The 17,530-nt window shown below is 38.2% G+C and overlaps 1 protein-coding gene across 1 annotated transcript; it reads left to right on the forward strand.

Moving 5' to 3' along the window:
• Positions 1-13,680: 13,680 nt before the first annotated feature.
• On the forward strand, positions 13,681-14,528 carry LOC140824593 (putative ripening-related protein 1). Its single transcript, XM_073186166.1, has one exon. It carries the CDS (start codon positions 13,758-13,760, stop codon positions 14,322-14,324), a length of 567 nt encoding a protein of 188 aa, XP_073042267.1. The 5' UTR covers positions 13,681-13,757; the 3' UTR covers positions 14,325-14,528.
• The last annotated feature ends 3,002 nt before the right edge of the window (positions 14,529-17,530 follow it).

The raw sequence follows: 17,530 nt of genomic DNA on the forward strand, positions 1-17,530 counted from the left end.
AAATTTGTTGCTAATTAATAATTAAGCAAATTTTACTCTCCCTAATTTACTAATCACACGCACACACACTTTTACACACACTAAAAAGCGCCTAAACACACACTCACCTCACTATTCAGATTTTTATTTTGAGAGAGCAAAAAAATAGGGTTCTTACTCCTAGAAGCAGCCGCCCACTTCCCCATTAAATTCCCAGCAATTTTGTGGGTTTTCTTCAAAGATTTTAGCGCCACGTTCGTCCCAGATCAATCCTCACATCATCTCCGCTTCGGTATCGTCGTCACGGTATTTTTAATCATCAAAGTAAGTATATTCTATTATTTTTGCATCGATCTTGTCATATTATGCATTGTGTTATGTTTATGCGTAAAAATTTATGTGTGAGGTTCGTCGTTTGAGCAGAAAATGGTTTGAATCAGTTTTGAAATAATTTTAGATCTGAAAACTTGTTTTTACTGTCTTTTTAAATACTGCGACTTTTCGGTCGTGATTCTGAGAAACATTTCAATAAAAAAATTGTAGAAATTTTTGATACCTTCGATTTGACAGTAAATTCGAATTATTTGGATAAAAATTGAGTGAGTTATGGTGTTTTTCGTGGGACTACTTAAGCTGCGTTTTTCAGAAAATTATGTATTGATGCATTCTTGAAATTTATGTTGCAGGCTTCGTTGGGGATGGATGGGCGATCATTGCTATGTCTAGGTATGTTTAGCATGATGTTGGAATGGTTATGGTATATTCGTTTCGCGTCGATAGGCAATTGGGAGATTGAATGGTCGTATAAATCGTGTTGTTGTCAAAAGTCGTGTTCACGGGTTTATTGGGTTAATTGTGATATGTGGTTTTTTTGGGAAAATCGTATAGGCTTGAGTCAATGATATAGAATCCTAGGACGGTTTCGTGGTGTCGGTTCATGGTCAGTATAATCGATCTAGAACGATAAACATTGTGTGTTTAGAATTTTTGTGAGTTTCAGAGTCGCGCAGTTACACGGACCCAGACACGGACCCTGGCACGGGGTCCGTGTCTCTGTTTTCTTCTTGGTGACATTTTTGCGTGCCGACACGGACCCCCACACGCACCAGGGCACGTGGTCCGTGCCTTCCCTTTTCTCCATGAAAGACCGAACCTGGGCACGGGGTCCGTGTGTATGTTATTTTGGGAAAAATTTTATAGCATGCTTTGAGGTTTGATGTCATGGTTTAGTACAATGATTTACAAGGTCGAGTAATGGGAATTTTATAACGTCCTAAGGAATTGAATGAGCTCGTAAGTAACCAAGATATTTACGTCTAAGTTATGCAAGTTAAGCATTTGAATTCATGATTAGTATGTGCAGCAACGGCCCCAATCGAAGTCCAACGAATCCCTAAACGCCAAGTAAGTATGTTGACGTGCAAAAGAAAATATTTCAAGTTTTTGAGATATGCTAAATGTCTTGTGACCAAAATATGAATGGGTTTGGAAGTCGGTGAACGTGACCGAGGACCTCTCCACCCCGTTAAATTATGAACGGGTTTAGATCGTGATTGGAAAGCGTTAAATTATGAACGTGAACCAATCATCATTAAATTATGAACAGGGATCTGATGTATGTGGCAGTGGGTACGTCCCTGTCATCCCAGTACTGTGGTTTAGTCTGATCAGGCGAATTATGCTATGAGTCATCACTTGCTTTGAAACATATCTCTACGAAAAATGATGAAGCTATGTATGTTTAAGTATGTTCAAGTTTGCAAGCATGTTTAAGAAAAGTTTATGTTGATGGCACGTCTAAGTATGTATGTAAGTATGTTCAAGTTTTATCTTACAAGTTCAAGTTTTAAGTATGTATGTCCTATTTTAAAGTTGCATGTGATTTTATTATGTACTACTTGTTACTACCAGTTTATACGTGTTTAGTCTTTAGACTCATTAGACTTGATCGATGCAGGTGAGGATGTTTGTGAGGAGACAGGAGGTGGGAACCTAGAAGCAGACTTGGACTGAGCAGGAGGCTAAACCCGAGGACCGCCATGTTTTTAAGTCTTTATGAAAATGTTCAAATACTTTTGTCAAACTCTATTTTTGATCTTTGTTGAGACGTACAGTTTATTTTATCGAATTTTAAATATTCACGTTTTTATTTAAGAAAATTTTTAATTCTTCCGCAAATTTTAGTAGTAAAAAGTACGGTATGTTACAGTTGGTATCAAAGCGATGTTCTTGTAAAGGGTTATGCCTACTGCCAGTCGCAAGAAGCTCACGAAGTCACACCTCAAGTCTGTAAGTTTTAAGGTTTTAAATTTATGTTATATAGTAAGCATTAAGTTTTGATTTTGGCATGTGCATATTTTGAAGTTCAAGTACGTGCATCTTATGTTGTCTATATCATGTTCATGCATGTGGGGTTTACGTGTTGGGTAAATTATTGGAACAGTATGCCTCCTAGACGTGTGATCGACCGTGAAGCAAGGGACGAGGATAGAGAGGCTCGTGAGGAGAGTATAGATGCTCCTCCACCTCCGGACATGCAGGCACAGACGCTTGCAGGTATGACTCAGTTCTTCGCACAGTTTGAGGGGAACCAAGACGCAGTAGATGCAGGGGCGAGGCCCCGACCGGAGGCTGTGTATGAGAGATTCAGTTGGATGAATCCGAAGGAGTTTTTGGGTAACACTGACCCGATGATAGCTGAGGGATAGATTAAGTCCATCGAGGTAATTTTTTATTTCATGGAACTGACCGATGCAGATAGGGTCAGGTGTGCCACGTTCTTTCTGACAGGGGACGCCAGATTATGGTGGGAGAGTGCGTCGGTGGCAGTCAACTTGCAAGTGCTGCCTTGGAATGGCTTCAAGGAGGTGTTCTACTCCAAGTACTTTACTGAGGAAGTACGGTCCAGATTGACGAGGGAGTTTATGACGCTGCGACAGGGAGACAGTAGCGTGGCGGATTTTGTCAGGAAGTTTGAAAGGTGGTGTAACTTTGTGCCCCTGATAGCCAATGACGCCCAGAGCAAGTTGAGGCATTTTATGGATGGGTTGCGGCCAGTCTTGCGCCATGACGTCCGAGTTGCTGGTCCTACTACCTACACTGTAGCGCCCTTACCCGAGGCACTACTAAACAGACTAATACACATGCAACATTAAACTTAATACCAATAATTAAACAGCGGAAACCAAATACTTAATCATCTTATAACCCAAATGAAAACAAAACAATAACACCAGTCTTAAACATTAATACAACTATAAAAAATACATGATTCTGAACGAGAAAACGATAAACCACAGAAAACCTCTACTGGATCACCAACGAAAACCCAACTGCTCTAGCCACTGCACTGGTCGTCCGAACCGTCCAATCTAAGACCTGCCCCGTGGAATGGGGTGCCCAAGATGAAAACAAGGACGTGAGCGACAATCGCCCAATACGAGAATGTACGAGTATACAAACTAATATGATGCATGCAAAATGCAATATGCTTGGATATCAAGGATCAAGTCAAGAATCTCATGCTCAGTCTAGAGGCGCCTGAGTGTGTAGTCTCTGATCTGCCCTAGGCATGTTTTGGCTCCCGCACTCATCATTAAGACGTGGACCTGCAATGTCCAGGTCATCAGAGCCCACGGGTCCCGTCGGACACTGTAGCTCTCGATGCCCCATCGTCTACAAAACAGAATAGGGCTGAGCGGCCCGAACAAACGAGGTATATCTCAAAAGATATCAGGCTCAACATGATATGTCATGCATAATATACCAAAGCAGTAAAACATGTATCATGCAACAGATAAATATGCAGCATATAAGTGTGTATACTACGCTTGGATATCTCAGTCAGTACATCACGTACCTCACTAAACAATCTGACAGAAGCTCCAAAAATTCCCGACACCAAAGTGCCCTAGAAACTGGCTAGAAAACCTAAGGTACAACTAGAGCTCTCTCTGAAGAATGCGGCGAAGGAAACAAAAGAATCGGCTTCCATTTATAGGCTGCATCCGCACTATTTCAGAAAATCCGAACCAATCTTATCTTCAACGTGTCAGAATCTCATTGGTCTAGTTGGATTTCTCGAGATAATGTAATCCGAAGTAGATCGGTTTATCCCTTTTTAAATTTGGTGGATACCAACAACTTAATCCCGAATTATCTATTCTGCCGCCAAAGCTCTTGACACGGCAACCGTGTATATAATGACCCGAATTCTTATTTTGAATGAAGTATTAATTAAGAGATAATTAATGAGTTAATTAAGTATGAGGCCATACCAGGGGCCGCCAGGGAAGAAGCTGTATCAGGGACCGCCAAAGGGCAAGGGTCCAATTCAGCATCAGGTGGCACCTCAGAAGCTCGTTAATTTTCAAGTGTGTCAAAAATGCAATCGCCAGCATCCCGGACAATGCTTATGGGGATCCGGTAATGTTTTAAATGTGGATCCAATGACCACGTGCTTAAGGACTGCCCGCAGTGGGTGCAGCCGACCCAAGGGAGAGTATTCGCCATGCATGCTCAGGAGGCGAACCCAGACACTACACTACTGACCGGTAAACTCTCCTACCTAAGCTCAGTATAACTTTGCCTTGCATGTGGAATTTTTTTGGAATTATTAGTGTGCTAGTAATATTTTTGAGTGATTTGGGATATTAATTTCTACTATGCTTGGGATTAAATGTTAGAATTTTGGGAGATAAGTTTGTGTTGTGCTAACGTCCCTCAGGAAATATTTTCATTAAGAGATTAGCCACTCAGGCCTTGATAGATTCGGGAGCCACCCATTCTTTTATTTCGGAAACATTTTCTAGTCACTTGGATATCAAGATTATTGGACTCGATGTGAATTATTCAGTAACAGTCCCATCAGGGGAAGAATTATCAGCTACTAGTGTGGTCAGGGACATCGATCTGAATTTGCACGGCCACCTAGTGTACGCCGACTTGATCGTCTTACCAATGCCAAAGTTTGATATCATTCTGGGAATGGACTGGCTGACGAGGAACATAGTGTTGATCGATTTTCAGAAGAGATCAGTTTTTGTTAGACCAGTGGGCATGGAGCAGTTCCTGTTCGAACAAGCCAGATGGAGGAGTTTTCCTCGCATGATTTCTTGCATGCAGGCGCGGAGACTCATTTCCAAGGTGAGTCAGGCTTTCTTGGCCAGCATCATTTCAACACTTGACGTACCCACTCTATCACTATCAGAGGTGCCAGTAGTCAGAGACTTCCCAGACATCTTTCCTGACGACGTCACAGGTCTTCCACCAGAGAGAGAAGTGGAGTTTGCAATCGATCTTATGCCAGGCACGGTGCCAATCTCTAAGGCACCGTACATGTTAGCTCCAGCTGAAATGTTAGAGCTCAAACAGCAGATTCAGGAGCTTCTAGACAAGGAATTCATTCGCCCTAGTTTCTCACCGTGGGGCGCGCCGGTGCTATTTGTAAAGAAGAAGGATGGGAATATGAGACTTTGCATCGATTACCGAGAATTGAACAAGGTAACGATCAAGAATAAATACCCACTTCCTAGGATCGAGGACTTGTTTGATCAATTGCAGTGAGCTACAGTGTTCTCTAAAATAGATCTTCGATCGGGGTATCATCAGCTGAAGGTGAAGGATGCAGATGTCCACAAGACAGCTTTCAGGACCCGGTATGGGCATTACGAGTTCTTATTGATTCCATTTGGACTGACGAATGCCCCAGCAATTTTCATGGACCTCGTGAACCGAGTATTCCAGCCTTACTTAGACTAATTAGTCATAGTGTTCATTGACGATATTCTTATCTACTCGAAGAGTCATGAGGAGCACAACCAGCATTTGAAGACAGTCTTGCAGACCTTTCAGAGTCGCAAGTTATTTGCGAAGTTCAGTAAGTGTGAATTTTGGTTGGAGAAGGTAGCATTTTTGGGTCATATAATTTCTAGCAACGGCATTGAGGTGGATCCAGCGAAGGTAGCAGCCATTAAGGAATGGGTTGAACCGAATAATGCATCAGAGATCCGTAGTTTTCTGGGTAAAGCCGGTTACTACTGTAAGTTTATTCAGGGATTTTCGTCCATAGCAGTGCCACTCACTTCACTGACCAAGAAGAATGCTAAGTTCGTGTGGAGTGGCAAGTGCCAGAAGAGCTTCGATACTTTGAAGCAAGCTCTTATTTCAGTACCAATGTTAGCCATGCCAACAGGGCAAGGCGAATTTGTGCTATACACCGATGCATCTAAGCTCGGGTTAGGCGCAGTTCTGATGCAGCAGGGTCGGATTATAGCCTATGCCTCCAGGCAGTTGAAAGTGCATGAGAAGAACTACCCGACTCATGATCTTGAGCTAGCCGCTGTCGTCTTTGCGTTGAAGATTTGGACACACTACTTGTACGGCGAGAAATGTCAGATATTTACCGATCACAAGAGTCTCAAGTATTTCTTCATGCAGAAGGAACTGAACATGAGACAGAGACGGTGGTTAGAGTTGGTGAAAGACTATGACTGCGAGATTAGCTACCATCCGGGGAAAGCTAACGTTGTGGCAGATGTCTTGAGCAGAAAAGTGGCAGTTGTAGCACAGTTGTCAACACAGAGACCTCTTCAGTCTGAGATTCAGAGGTTTGATTTAAAAGTTTATCGCAAGGGCAGAGCTCTAAGGCTGTCTAATCTGACAGTCCAATCTTCCTTGCTAGACCGTATTCGTACAGGTCAGCCTTCAGATGAGCAGTTACAGAAATGGAGGCTGAAGGATGAAGCCAAGGGCAGTGTACTCTACACAGTGTCAGATGGTATTGTGAGATACAGAGGTAGAATGTGGGTGCCTAGTGTTGATTCGATCAGAGAGGATATTCTGACAGAGGCACATGCATCTCCGTATTATATTCACTCAGGAGGTACCAAGATGTACAAGGACCTACAGATTTTGTATTGGTGGCCAGGAATGAAGAGAGACATCCGCAGATTTGTGTCTGAATGCCTCACTTGTCAGCAGGTGAAGGCAGAGCATCATAGGCTAGCAGGATTGGTTAAGCCACTCCCCATCCCAGAGTGGAAATGGTAGAAGGTTACAATGGACTTTGTGGTTGGTTTGCCAAGGTCAGTCAAGGGATCCAATTCTATTTGGGTTATAGTGGATCGACTCACGAAGTCGGCACATTTCTTGCCAGTGAAGACAACTTTCTCCGTGACGCAGTATGCGGAGCTCTATATCAAGGAGATAGTTCGATTGCGTGGAGTCCCAGTTTCTATTGTGTCCGACAGGGACACGAGGTTTACATCGTCCTTTTGAAAGAGCTTACATGCAGCCATGGGGATGAAATTGCTTTTCAGTACAGCTTTTCACCTGCAGGCAGATGGCCAGTCTGAGCGAGTGATTCACATTTTGGAAGATTTATTGCGGGCCTGTATGATCGATTTCCAGGGGACTTGGGAATCAAATTTACCTCTAGTGTAATTTACCTATAACAACAGTTTCCAAGAATCTATAGGTATGGCCCCCTACGAGGCGTTGTATGGAAGGAAGTGCAGATCACCAGTTCATTGGGATGAGGTTGGTGAAAGAGCAGAACTTGGTCCGGAGATAGTTTAGCAGACTGCAGATGTGGTGGTCAAGATTCGAGACAGAATGAAGACCGCCCAGAGTCGCCAAAAGAGCCATGCCAATGAAAGGAGAAGAGACCTCGAATTTTCAGTAGGTGATCATGTTTTTGTAAAGATTGCGCCCATGAAGGGCGTTATGAGATTTGGGAAAAGATGCAAGCTGAGTCCGAGGTTTTTTGGACCTTTTGAGATTCTTGACAAAGTTGGGACACTATATTATCGTGTTGCCCTTCCGCCGAATCTGGCCGGGGTACACAATGTGTTCTACGTCTCAATGCTGAGGATGTATCTAGCTAATCCTTCGCATGTGTTGAGCTATGAACCGTTACAGTTGGCTCCATACCTGTCTTATGAGGAGAGACCTGTCCAAATCCTAGACAGACAGGAGCGTAGACTTCGAAACAAGGTGACCAATCTTATCAAAGTCAAGTGGCTGAACCAATCAGTGGAGGAAACCACTTGGGAGTTAGAAGCGGACATGAGGAACCGCTACCCGGAGTTGTTCGATAAGATTTAATTTCGAGAACGAAATTTTTATAAGTGGGGGAGGAACTGTAGTGCCCAAATTCAGTACACGTTTAACCCATGCATTTATATAATTGTAAATAAATTATTTAAGTTAACTGGAGTTTTAGCCATGCATGATTTATTTAAATGCATTATTTTAAAATTAATTATGTTTTTGTGATGCACGTTAAACTGTTTTTCGAGTTTCATGCTTCAGACGATTACTCAAGGCGGGATCGAGGAAAAGAGACCGGTGGCGATTTTAAAGGTGGCATTTTATTTTAAGTAGAGGTTGGGGCATTTTAACCAATCTATTAAGTTATTAGTATTTTAAAACCTAATTTATATATTTAGTAAATTAAGAGTTTGAAACTTTTAAAATTAGCACTTTTGTGTGTTTTAATTTAAATTAGAGATTTTGTTAAAGTTGAGGGAGAGTTAGTATTTTTTTTAACTTTGTTGCTAATTAATAATTAAGAAAATTTTACTCTCCCTAATTTATTAATCACACGCACACATACTTTTACACACACTAAAAAGCGCCTAAACACACACACTCACCTCACTATTCAGATTTTTATATTGAGAGAGCAAAAAACTAGGGTTCTTACTCCTTGAAGCAGCTGAACACTTCCCCATTAAATTCCCAGCAATTTTCGTGGGTTTTCATCAAAGATTTTAGCGCCACGTTCCTCCCGGATCAATCCTCACGTCATCTCCGCTTCGGTATCGTCGTCACGGTATTTCTGATCATCAAAGGCACTTATATTCTGTTATTTCTGCATCGATCTCGTCATATTATGCGTTGTGTAATGTTTATGCGTAAAAATTTATGTGTGAGCACTACAAGAAATACGCCCAACAACAACGCACCTACGACAACGGTTTTTTTGAAAAACCGTTGTCGTATAGTTTTTAACAACGGTTTTAGTGAAAACTGTTGTCGTAGGTATGTTTTGACAACGGTTTTGTAAAAACAGTTGTTTTTTATGGTGTCAACGACAACTGTTTTCTAAAAACTGTTGTCTTTTACAATGTTTTTTTTGGACAATCGACAACAGTTTCTTAAAAACCGTTGTCTTAGATATGTCTACGACAACGGTTTTAAAACCGTTGTCTATGAGCGTGTTTTTTGGGATAAGACAACGGATTTTAAAAACCGTTTTCTAAGAGCGTGTTTTTTTTGGGATACGACAACGGTTTTAAAAACTGTTGTGTATGAGCGTGTTTTTTTCGACATACCACAACACAACGGTTTTATAAAAACCGTTGTGCATTGGTGTTTTATTTTTTGACAAATGACAATGGTTTAATAAAACCGTTGTGGACTGACGTTTTTTTTTATAGAAACGACAACGCTTTTAGTGAACCGTTGTAGATTAGCGATTTTTTTTTAAAAACCACAACGGTTGTAGTTAACTGTTGTTAAAATAGAAACATTTGTTAAAGCGTCGCTACATTAAAAGGTAAACCGTCGTCGATTCAAATTAGCGACGGTTATTAACCGTCGCTATTCAAACTAGCGACGGTTTATAACCGTCGCTCCAATAAATCGGCGACGTTTTAGCGACAGTTTAAACAAAACACCGTCGCTAATAGCGACGGGTTACAAAAACCGTCACAAAGTTTAATGTAGCGACGCATTTTAAACCGTCGCTAATTATTGATCGGCGACGGTTTAAAAATTCCGTCGCCGATTTAAAATAGCGACAAGATTTTGAAAACTGTCGCCGATTCAAAACTAGAGACGGTTTTGTAAACTGTCGTCGATTTAAACGTAGTGACGGTTTTATAATTCGTCGCTAAATTAAAATTTGGTCATTATTCTAGTTTTAACTTTTTTAACAGTTCTTGAGTGTCTTTTATCCGTTGTCGTTTAGTATTTTTCTTGTAGTGAATTTTTCATAAAACCAATGAATACTTGGTTAAAAATTTCCGCAAGTATTAAAAAATCATTTTCAGAACATTGAATCGATGGTAAGATTTTATGTCTGTTCTTTATGGAATTCGGAATTCCATGGATATGGAGGTTACAACCAGAATTTCCTTGCTTATGGAGGGTTAGTTCACAAAATTTTGGGACAAATTATTAAGAGAAGACCCTGATACAAGAAAGCTCTATGGCTCCGAAATTCTTCAACATATGGAAGAAAAAATTTCTTTATATCATAAAGATTTTAATAAACAACAAGAAAAAGAGCAGGATTCAATGAGTCCTCTCAAGCTTCTTACTCCGAAATATTCTGATATTTATTCTAAAGAAAAGATGATTGAAGTCTACATTGAAAAACTGAAGAAAGATCTTTATAAGAACATTGCATGTTCTGACTTCAAATCAGATAAATCTATGGTATCCGAATCAAGTGAAAACCAATTTATCTATCTAATGCAGATGCAAAATGCTCAAGACCCAAAGGAAGATATTCCTTCCCATATTAGTGATATTTTTGAAAATTATATAAATTCATTAAAAGAAAATATTAAAGATGATTAGGATATTCATCTTTAATAAAGTTGGTGGAATTTCATTATATAGACTTTTTGACTTTTGTAACCTTGTTACTATTTTCTTTTATAAAGCATTGTATTGTTTATATTTTTAGTTGGAATCCTGGGTTTGATGTCCGGCTCTTCCATATCTTTATAGGCTGTATTGTGTTTTTAGAAGAATACGGTCAAGTTTGCTCCCCTCTATTTCCTCTCTGTAAACAACCCTTCTTACGAATTAAATAAAAGCTTCAAGTTTTGAATACAACTTTGTAAGTTTTTTTTATTTATTTCAAAACATGTAAACAACCCCTCTATTGCCACGTTGATGACGAACATGTATCAAGGTCAATTACAATACTAAATTCAAACTTTTAAAATTTTTGTTTATCGTTGGCATATTTTGGAAGATGGATTTTGAAAATAACATAGTCACAAATTTAACGTGGTAAATATTTTGTTTTAGATTCTTATTTTTGGTTTAATTATTACTATATATATTATAAATTAAAAGAAATTTAATACCAAAATTTTACCTAATGAAAAAAATTATTAAAGACAACAGTTTTGGATTCTCACAACAAGAAAAATGGTAAAAGACATTCGACAACTATTTAGCGACAGTTTTTTCTCTAACCGTCGCTAAACATAGCGACGGTTTTACTTCAACCGTCGCCGATGTATCATTACCACTATAAAACACTTAAAATTTTTATCTCTTACACGAATTTTTTACCACTTCAAAACGATTAAAATTTTTATCTTTTACACGATTTTATCACTTCACGACTTTTAAATTTTTTATATCTTACACGATTGTATCAATTGAAAACACAGATTTATTAAATTCTTAATTTTTTTTTATCTTACCTAAAATATTAGCGACGGAATCAATACACCGTCACTAAATAGAGACGGTTCTGCACATGAATACCGTCGCTAAATTTAGCAACGGTAAAAAGTAAACCGTTGCTAAATTTAGCAACGAGATATTTAACTGTCGCTAATTAGCGACGGTATTGTAACAAACCGTCGCAAATATCTTTTGCGACTGTTCTTGAAACCGTCGCAAATTGTAGTTTCGACAACACTTTATATTTTGCGACGATTTTAAAAACCGTCGCAAATTGTAGTTACGACAACCGTCAAAAACCGTCGTCTTTGAGCGAACCATTTAACAACACTGACTTTAAAAACAGTTGTAAAATACCTACGACAACGGTTAAAAACAACGGTTTAAAACCCTTGCAAAACCGTTGTCGTTGCTAGAAATTACAAAGGTTTAACACCGTTGCAAAACCGTTGTCGTTGATAGAAAAGACAACGGTTTAAAACCGTTGTCGTTGAAGACACTTTTAACAACACCCTCAGTTACAACAGTTTTAAATGGCCTACGACAACGGATTTTTGTTGTAATGATGTCCTATTTTAAAGTTTTATGTGGTTTTATAATGTACTACTCGTTACTACCAGTTTATACGTGTTGAGTCTTTAGACTCACTAGACTTGATCGATGCAGGTGAGGATGTTTGTGATCAGGAGACAGGAGGTGGGGACCAAGGAGCAGGCTTGGACTGAGCGGGAGGCTAAACCCGAGGACCGCCATGTTTTTAAGTCTTTATGAAAATGTTCAAATACTTTTGTCAAACTCTATTTTTAGATCTTTGTTGAGACGTACAGTTTATTTTATCGAATTTTGAATGCTCACGTTTTTATTTAAGAAAATTTTTAATTCTTCCGCAAATTTTAGTAGTAAAAAGTACGGTACGTTACATTTGTCTTTTGCCTTTTTTCTTGTAGTGTTTATATATCTCGGCCATAAATCTGCGAAGATTTCATTAATATTTAGACGCTAGAAAACATGGTGATCATATTATATATCATGATACTGTTGTAAGTAAAGCTATTATATCCAGTACTTTCTTGTAATACCCACCCTGGAAACCCATGTAATTAGTATATTAATCACTGATTAGATCTTAAATAAAATACCTTGCCCAAAGGTAAAGGAATCGTTAACATATTAGTAGGATACCAAACCATCAGTCTTCGGATGTAATATGTGTTGGAGTACTATTTTCTCACATCCACAACGAAAGTTTTAAAATTTTTGCTTTGACATTCAAAATGTTCTTGGGCATCATATGATTTAAAAACATTAATAAGACATTTAGATTTGATTTAACTTTATGCATTTAACGTGCTAAGGCGGTAATAACTCTTCTTATAAATCTCTAGGAACAATTTTCAACCTTCTTAATCACACCCATGATCAGAGACTATGTTCAACGTGTAGATTGCATTAGAAATCGACAGCAATTTTTGCTGAATGGATAGAGAAAAAATCTAGACTTCATTTTCTTAATGTGTTTATTTTTGGATATGTTACATTTATCAACTAAATATGATATTTCAACCATATCATGATTATTTATTTTTATTATTTAAAATATTATATGGTATTTTTTATTCTATTCTTGAAAATGCCAACTCTTAATAATACACTAGTATCCCGACGCACGCGTTGCGTGCTTATACTATATTTTTTATAATTTTTTTTGTTTATATTTAAATGAAGATCAAAATATATTTATAAGAAATAGTGAGTAGTTGTACCGTAATTTTGATACATAAACTTAAAAAAAAAATAAATAGAAAAAAAAGAATAGAAAAACCAAGATAGGATTTGAACCTACAACCTCATGGCTAAGAAACAAAGGTTTTATACACTAAACTACATGTGACTTGTATTAATTTTTTAACAATTTATTAATATATATAATTAGTAAAACAGACCATGACACCAAAAGTTAGTTACTCTAAAGGTCTCTTGCTTAATAATATAGTATAGAATAGTATTGATGATATATTTATGTATTAGATTAAGGATAACTAATTCTTACAGCAATAATAAAATACGGAGATGTAATAATGAGAAAGCAATAAATATTCTGTGAGCCAAGATGTCGTTCTATGCATGGAATAATGACGATGAAAAAGCTTAGCTGTTACGGCACAGTGTGGAGTGCTTGAAACGTTAATCCATCGGAAAATAATTCTGAATAATAATATTGCTCGTGATTTGATCTCATTATCGTCATATTCAACGCAGAGAAAGTATAAATCCGCAGATCCCATCATCGAACTCGCATCCAGTACTCAGTATACTTTTTAGACAAATCAATATCAATCAAGATGAACAGCTCAAGCACAGGAGTACTATCTCTTCTTCTGATGATCCTTCTCACTTGTTATTGCATAGAGGCTAGATTTCAAGGATGCAAGCCAAGCGGCAGAATCGAAGGGAGAACTCCACCTCCAGGACAATGTAACCAGGAGAATTACTCCGATTGCTGTAAAAAAGGAAAGTTCTACACGACTTACCAGTGTTCGCCTCCCGTGTCCGGAAGCACGAAAGCCGTTCTGACCCTCAATAGTTTCCAGAAAGGTGGAGATGGCGGGGGACCGTCGGAATGCGACAACAATTACCACTCTGATGACACGCCAGTTGTGGCTTTGTCGACCGGATGGTACAGTGGAGGAAGTAGATGCCTCAACAACGTAAAGATAAGCGCTAATGGCAGAACCGTGACAGCGATGGTGGTTGATGAGTGCGATTCTACCATGGGGTGTGACGAGGATCACGATTATCAGCCTCCGTGTCCGAATAACATCGTCGATGCATCGAAAGCTGTTTGGAAAGCCTTGGGAGTTCCTGAAGATAATTGGGGTGAGCTGGATATCACATGGTCTGATGCCTAGACTACGTGCTTGTTGGTCTTAATTCTCAGCTTCAACTTCTCGTGTTAATTTGTATGTTTTGATATGTATTTTTCTTCATTTGTTGATGTTGTCAGAAGGCAGTGTTGGAGTACTGGAGATACATGTCAATTATATATTAATGTACAGATGTGCAAATATTTGCCAGAGCTTACGAAATGCTATAAATTATGTATAAGTTACTTATATTTTTTCTTTCATTTTAAGCTTTTGGCTAGTAGATAATTAATAGTTAATTGTTTCCATCCCTCCCTATTTATAAGAACATTTGATGAATAATTGACAATAATTTTGCAACGAATTGATAGGTTTTAAAGATTTCTTAAATGAAATATAATTTTTAAATGTGTTAAAGTGCTCTGAACAATCTCTCACTTGTCCTCACTTGTCCTATAATCAACTACTCATAAATGTCAAACTCATTGCTTCGCCATACTTCTAAAACAATGATCTTGACATTGGCTTATTCTGGAAAAGAATAATGTCATACCGGGTAAATTTCACTGATTATTAGTGTTGGACCTACAACAATCTAAAGTTGTCACGCCCCAAGATCGAGACATATTGACATTTGGTACAGTTTAAAATTTTCATTGAAAACAATAAACCTTGTAGCATTTTTGTACTTTAAAAAAACAAATAAGCATAGTTGTTTTGTCAAACAAATTCACTGCTAATGTTCCATAAATTGGAAATGTAGCTTATTATATTAATGAATTCCAACTTAGAATTAAGAAATTAATCTTAATTTCTAAACATGACATTTTGTTAAGTTTTGGAGTTTTGGATCTCTAATTTGATGTATTACACTTTAATTCTCATAACCAAATATAAGCTACCTAATTTTATTAAAAAAATTAAACCATAATTTTATATGAATTTCTTAATAGTTATTTAGTACAAAATGTTTGATTGTATTTTTAGAATTGCCAACAAACTTAGACTGACACGAAACATTTGCATTTGTGTTATGGCAAGGAGTATCCCCCACCAGGTTAAATAAGTGAGCCCCACATTATTTATGTAAGAATAGGTGTTCAGCGAGCCATTTCGTGGCTTGAGCTTTATTGACTCTAATGTAAAAATAAAATTTATTTTAATAATATTTTATAGCTTTATCCAATTACAACATTTACTTGATTTGTTTACCCACGCAAGTTGCATTGATAAAGTCCTTGAATATATAATATTATATTATGATATCTACCTTGCAACGTAAAATCTTGAAAATCATTAGTAAGTGTACTGCATATTCTAAGCATGTTTGATAGAATCGATTAGGAGGATCATCGTTGAGCTATGATAGCTCGATTTTTGAAATATTGAACACCAATAATTAAATAGAGTTTTGTACTCAAATCAAGAGAAAGACGCTCAAAAATTAAATGATTCGTTTTAAAGTCCTGAATGGTTGCTGGAAAATTCCAGCAAGCTTCCCACCTTGACCCTAGTGCACCAAATTCGTGTTTTAACGTTCTTAGACCGAATCATCATGGACCAGCCATGAGTCAACTCTGCCTAGACCTCCCTATTGTGAGAACCCAGAAATATCGACCGAAGCCAATCAAGAAGCGACTTCAAAGCTCGGGGATTAGCTCAACAGGTGACCAAGCTAAAAGTAAGCGTATCCATTGAAGAGTTTTCACGAGAGGAGTAAAACCCCAGCTCAAGGACGCAAACTTGCAGCTCGAGGAAGCTCAACCAAGCTTGTCCTAACAAGACCATAAAGGGAGCTAAAAGATGAGCTAAAGTTTTGGACAAATTAAAAACATGCAAGAAAAGGCTTTTGAGTAAACCCATAAAGGAGCTAAGGGAATAAGCTAAGGGTTAGGACAACATTACAACATTATGGTGTAAGAAATGACTATTGATATAATCAAGGTGACTCATGGGGATTATCAAGGCAATTATTGCTTTACTTGGGGAGCAAGTGGTCGATCATGGCCATATCAAGAGGCAAAATCCTTCTATAAATACATGTGATCCCATGCATTCTAGACCACCACAAAAACCTCTCAAATTTCGGTTTTTTCCCTTCCCCTCACCTTCCAAAATTTCGGCTCTTCCCTTCTCTCTAGCCCTCGGCCGAACTCAAGAAGAAAGAAGGAGGAAGTGTTGTGCAGTCCAGTGTCGCCACTCTGTGTCAAGGAGCTGCTCGACCGAAGATCTTAATTGTCTAAGTTACGCCGAAGTACTGCCGAAATTGAGAAAGGAAGCTTCGAACAAGAGAATAGTAAGTGGGCTTTTGTTATGTACTTCATTTGTATTTTCAAACCTTGATATAAATAATGTGACATGCATGTTAGTATGTCCTGATTTTCGAAAATATCAGTCTACTTTATTTGAAATTTCGATCGATTATGTGTTCTCTTTTGTGCTTCGAAATTCGTTGATTCCGCTGTGTCCGTATGAAAACTCTGAAATCTGAATATCTGAAAAGTCCTGTCTGTGACTTCTGAATTTTGTTGCACTGTTACGATTCGGATTTGAAATGGGACGAGAATTGTGATTCTGTTCTGGCCCCCATTGGTGGGTATAAAACCATGTTCTGTCTGGCCCCCATTGGTGGGTATAAAACCATGTTCTGGCCTCACCCCTTAGAGGACTAACATATTGGGGACAATTTGACCATGGAAATGAGATGAGTAACAGTGTTATGTCCGTTCTGATATGTTCTGTTCTGAATCGAGTTAACCTGTTCTAAATTGTTCTGGATCATCTGATGAATTTGGTCATTTATTCGATTTGTTTCTGTCCTGATAAGTTAAGAATATTAAGTTTTGAAAGTATGCTAAAATAATGTTTTAAGAAAACTAAGTTCTATATGTATCTTTGGAATCGATCGACCCCCACTTGCTGAGTGTTTCCCAAAACACTCACCCCTTACAATTTCAGATAAAAATGAAGAACTACTGAATGAGGAGGAGCAGGAAGCGTTCTAGGGATGGTGATCGAAAGAAAAGTTCAAGAATTGAGAATTTTATTCTTTTCTTCTGTTTCGTTTCCGCAAAACTCTGATGTATTTTTATTTCTATTGTCAATGTAAAGACAATGTTTAATTTATGAAAAATACTGGTTTTTGACATTTCGATACGAGGCTTAATTGTTTTCAAGTAATTGTTAAACAATGCCGGATGTCACCGACGCTTCGGACACGGGGCGTGACATTTAAGTGGTATCAGAGCCGC

The sequence above is a fragment of the Primulina eburnea genome, chromosome 2, assembly GCF_022965805.1.
Source record: "Primulina eburnea isolate SZY01 chromosome 2, ASM2296580v1, whole genome shotgun sequence".
NCBI lineage: Eukaryota > Viridiplantae > Streptophyta > Magnoliopsida > Lamiales > Gesneriaceae > Primulina > Primulina eburnea.

What these genes read in the sequence shown, in the direction of transcription:
- LOC140824593 (XM_073186166.1), top strand. Translation starts at nt 13,758, where the DNA reads ATGAACAGCTCAAGCACAGGAGTACTATCTCTTCTTCTGATGATCCTT.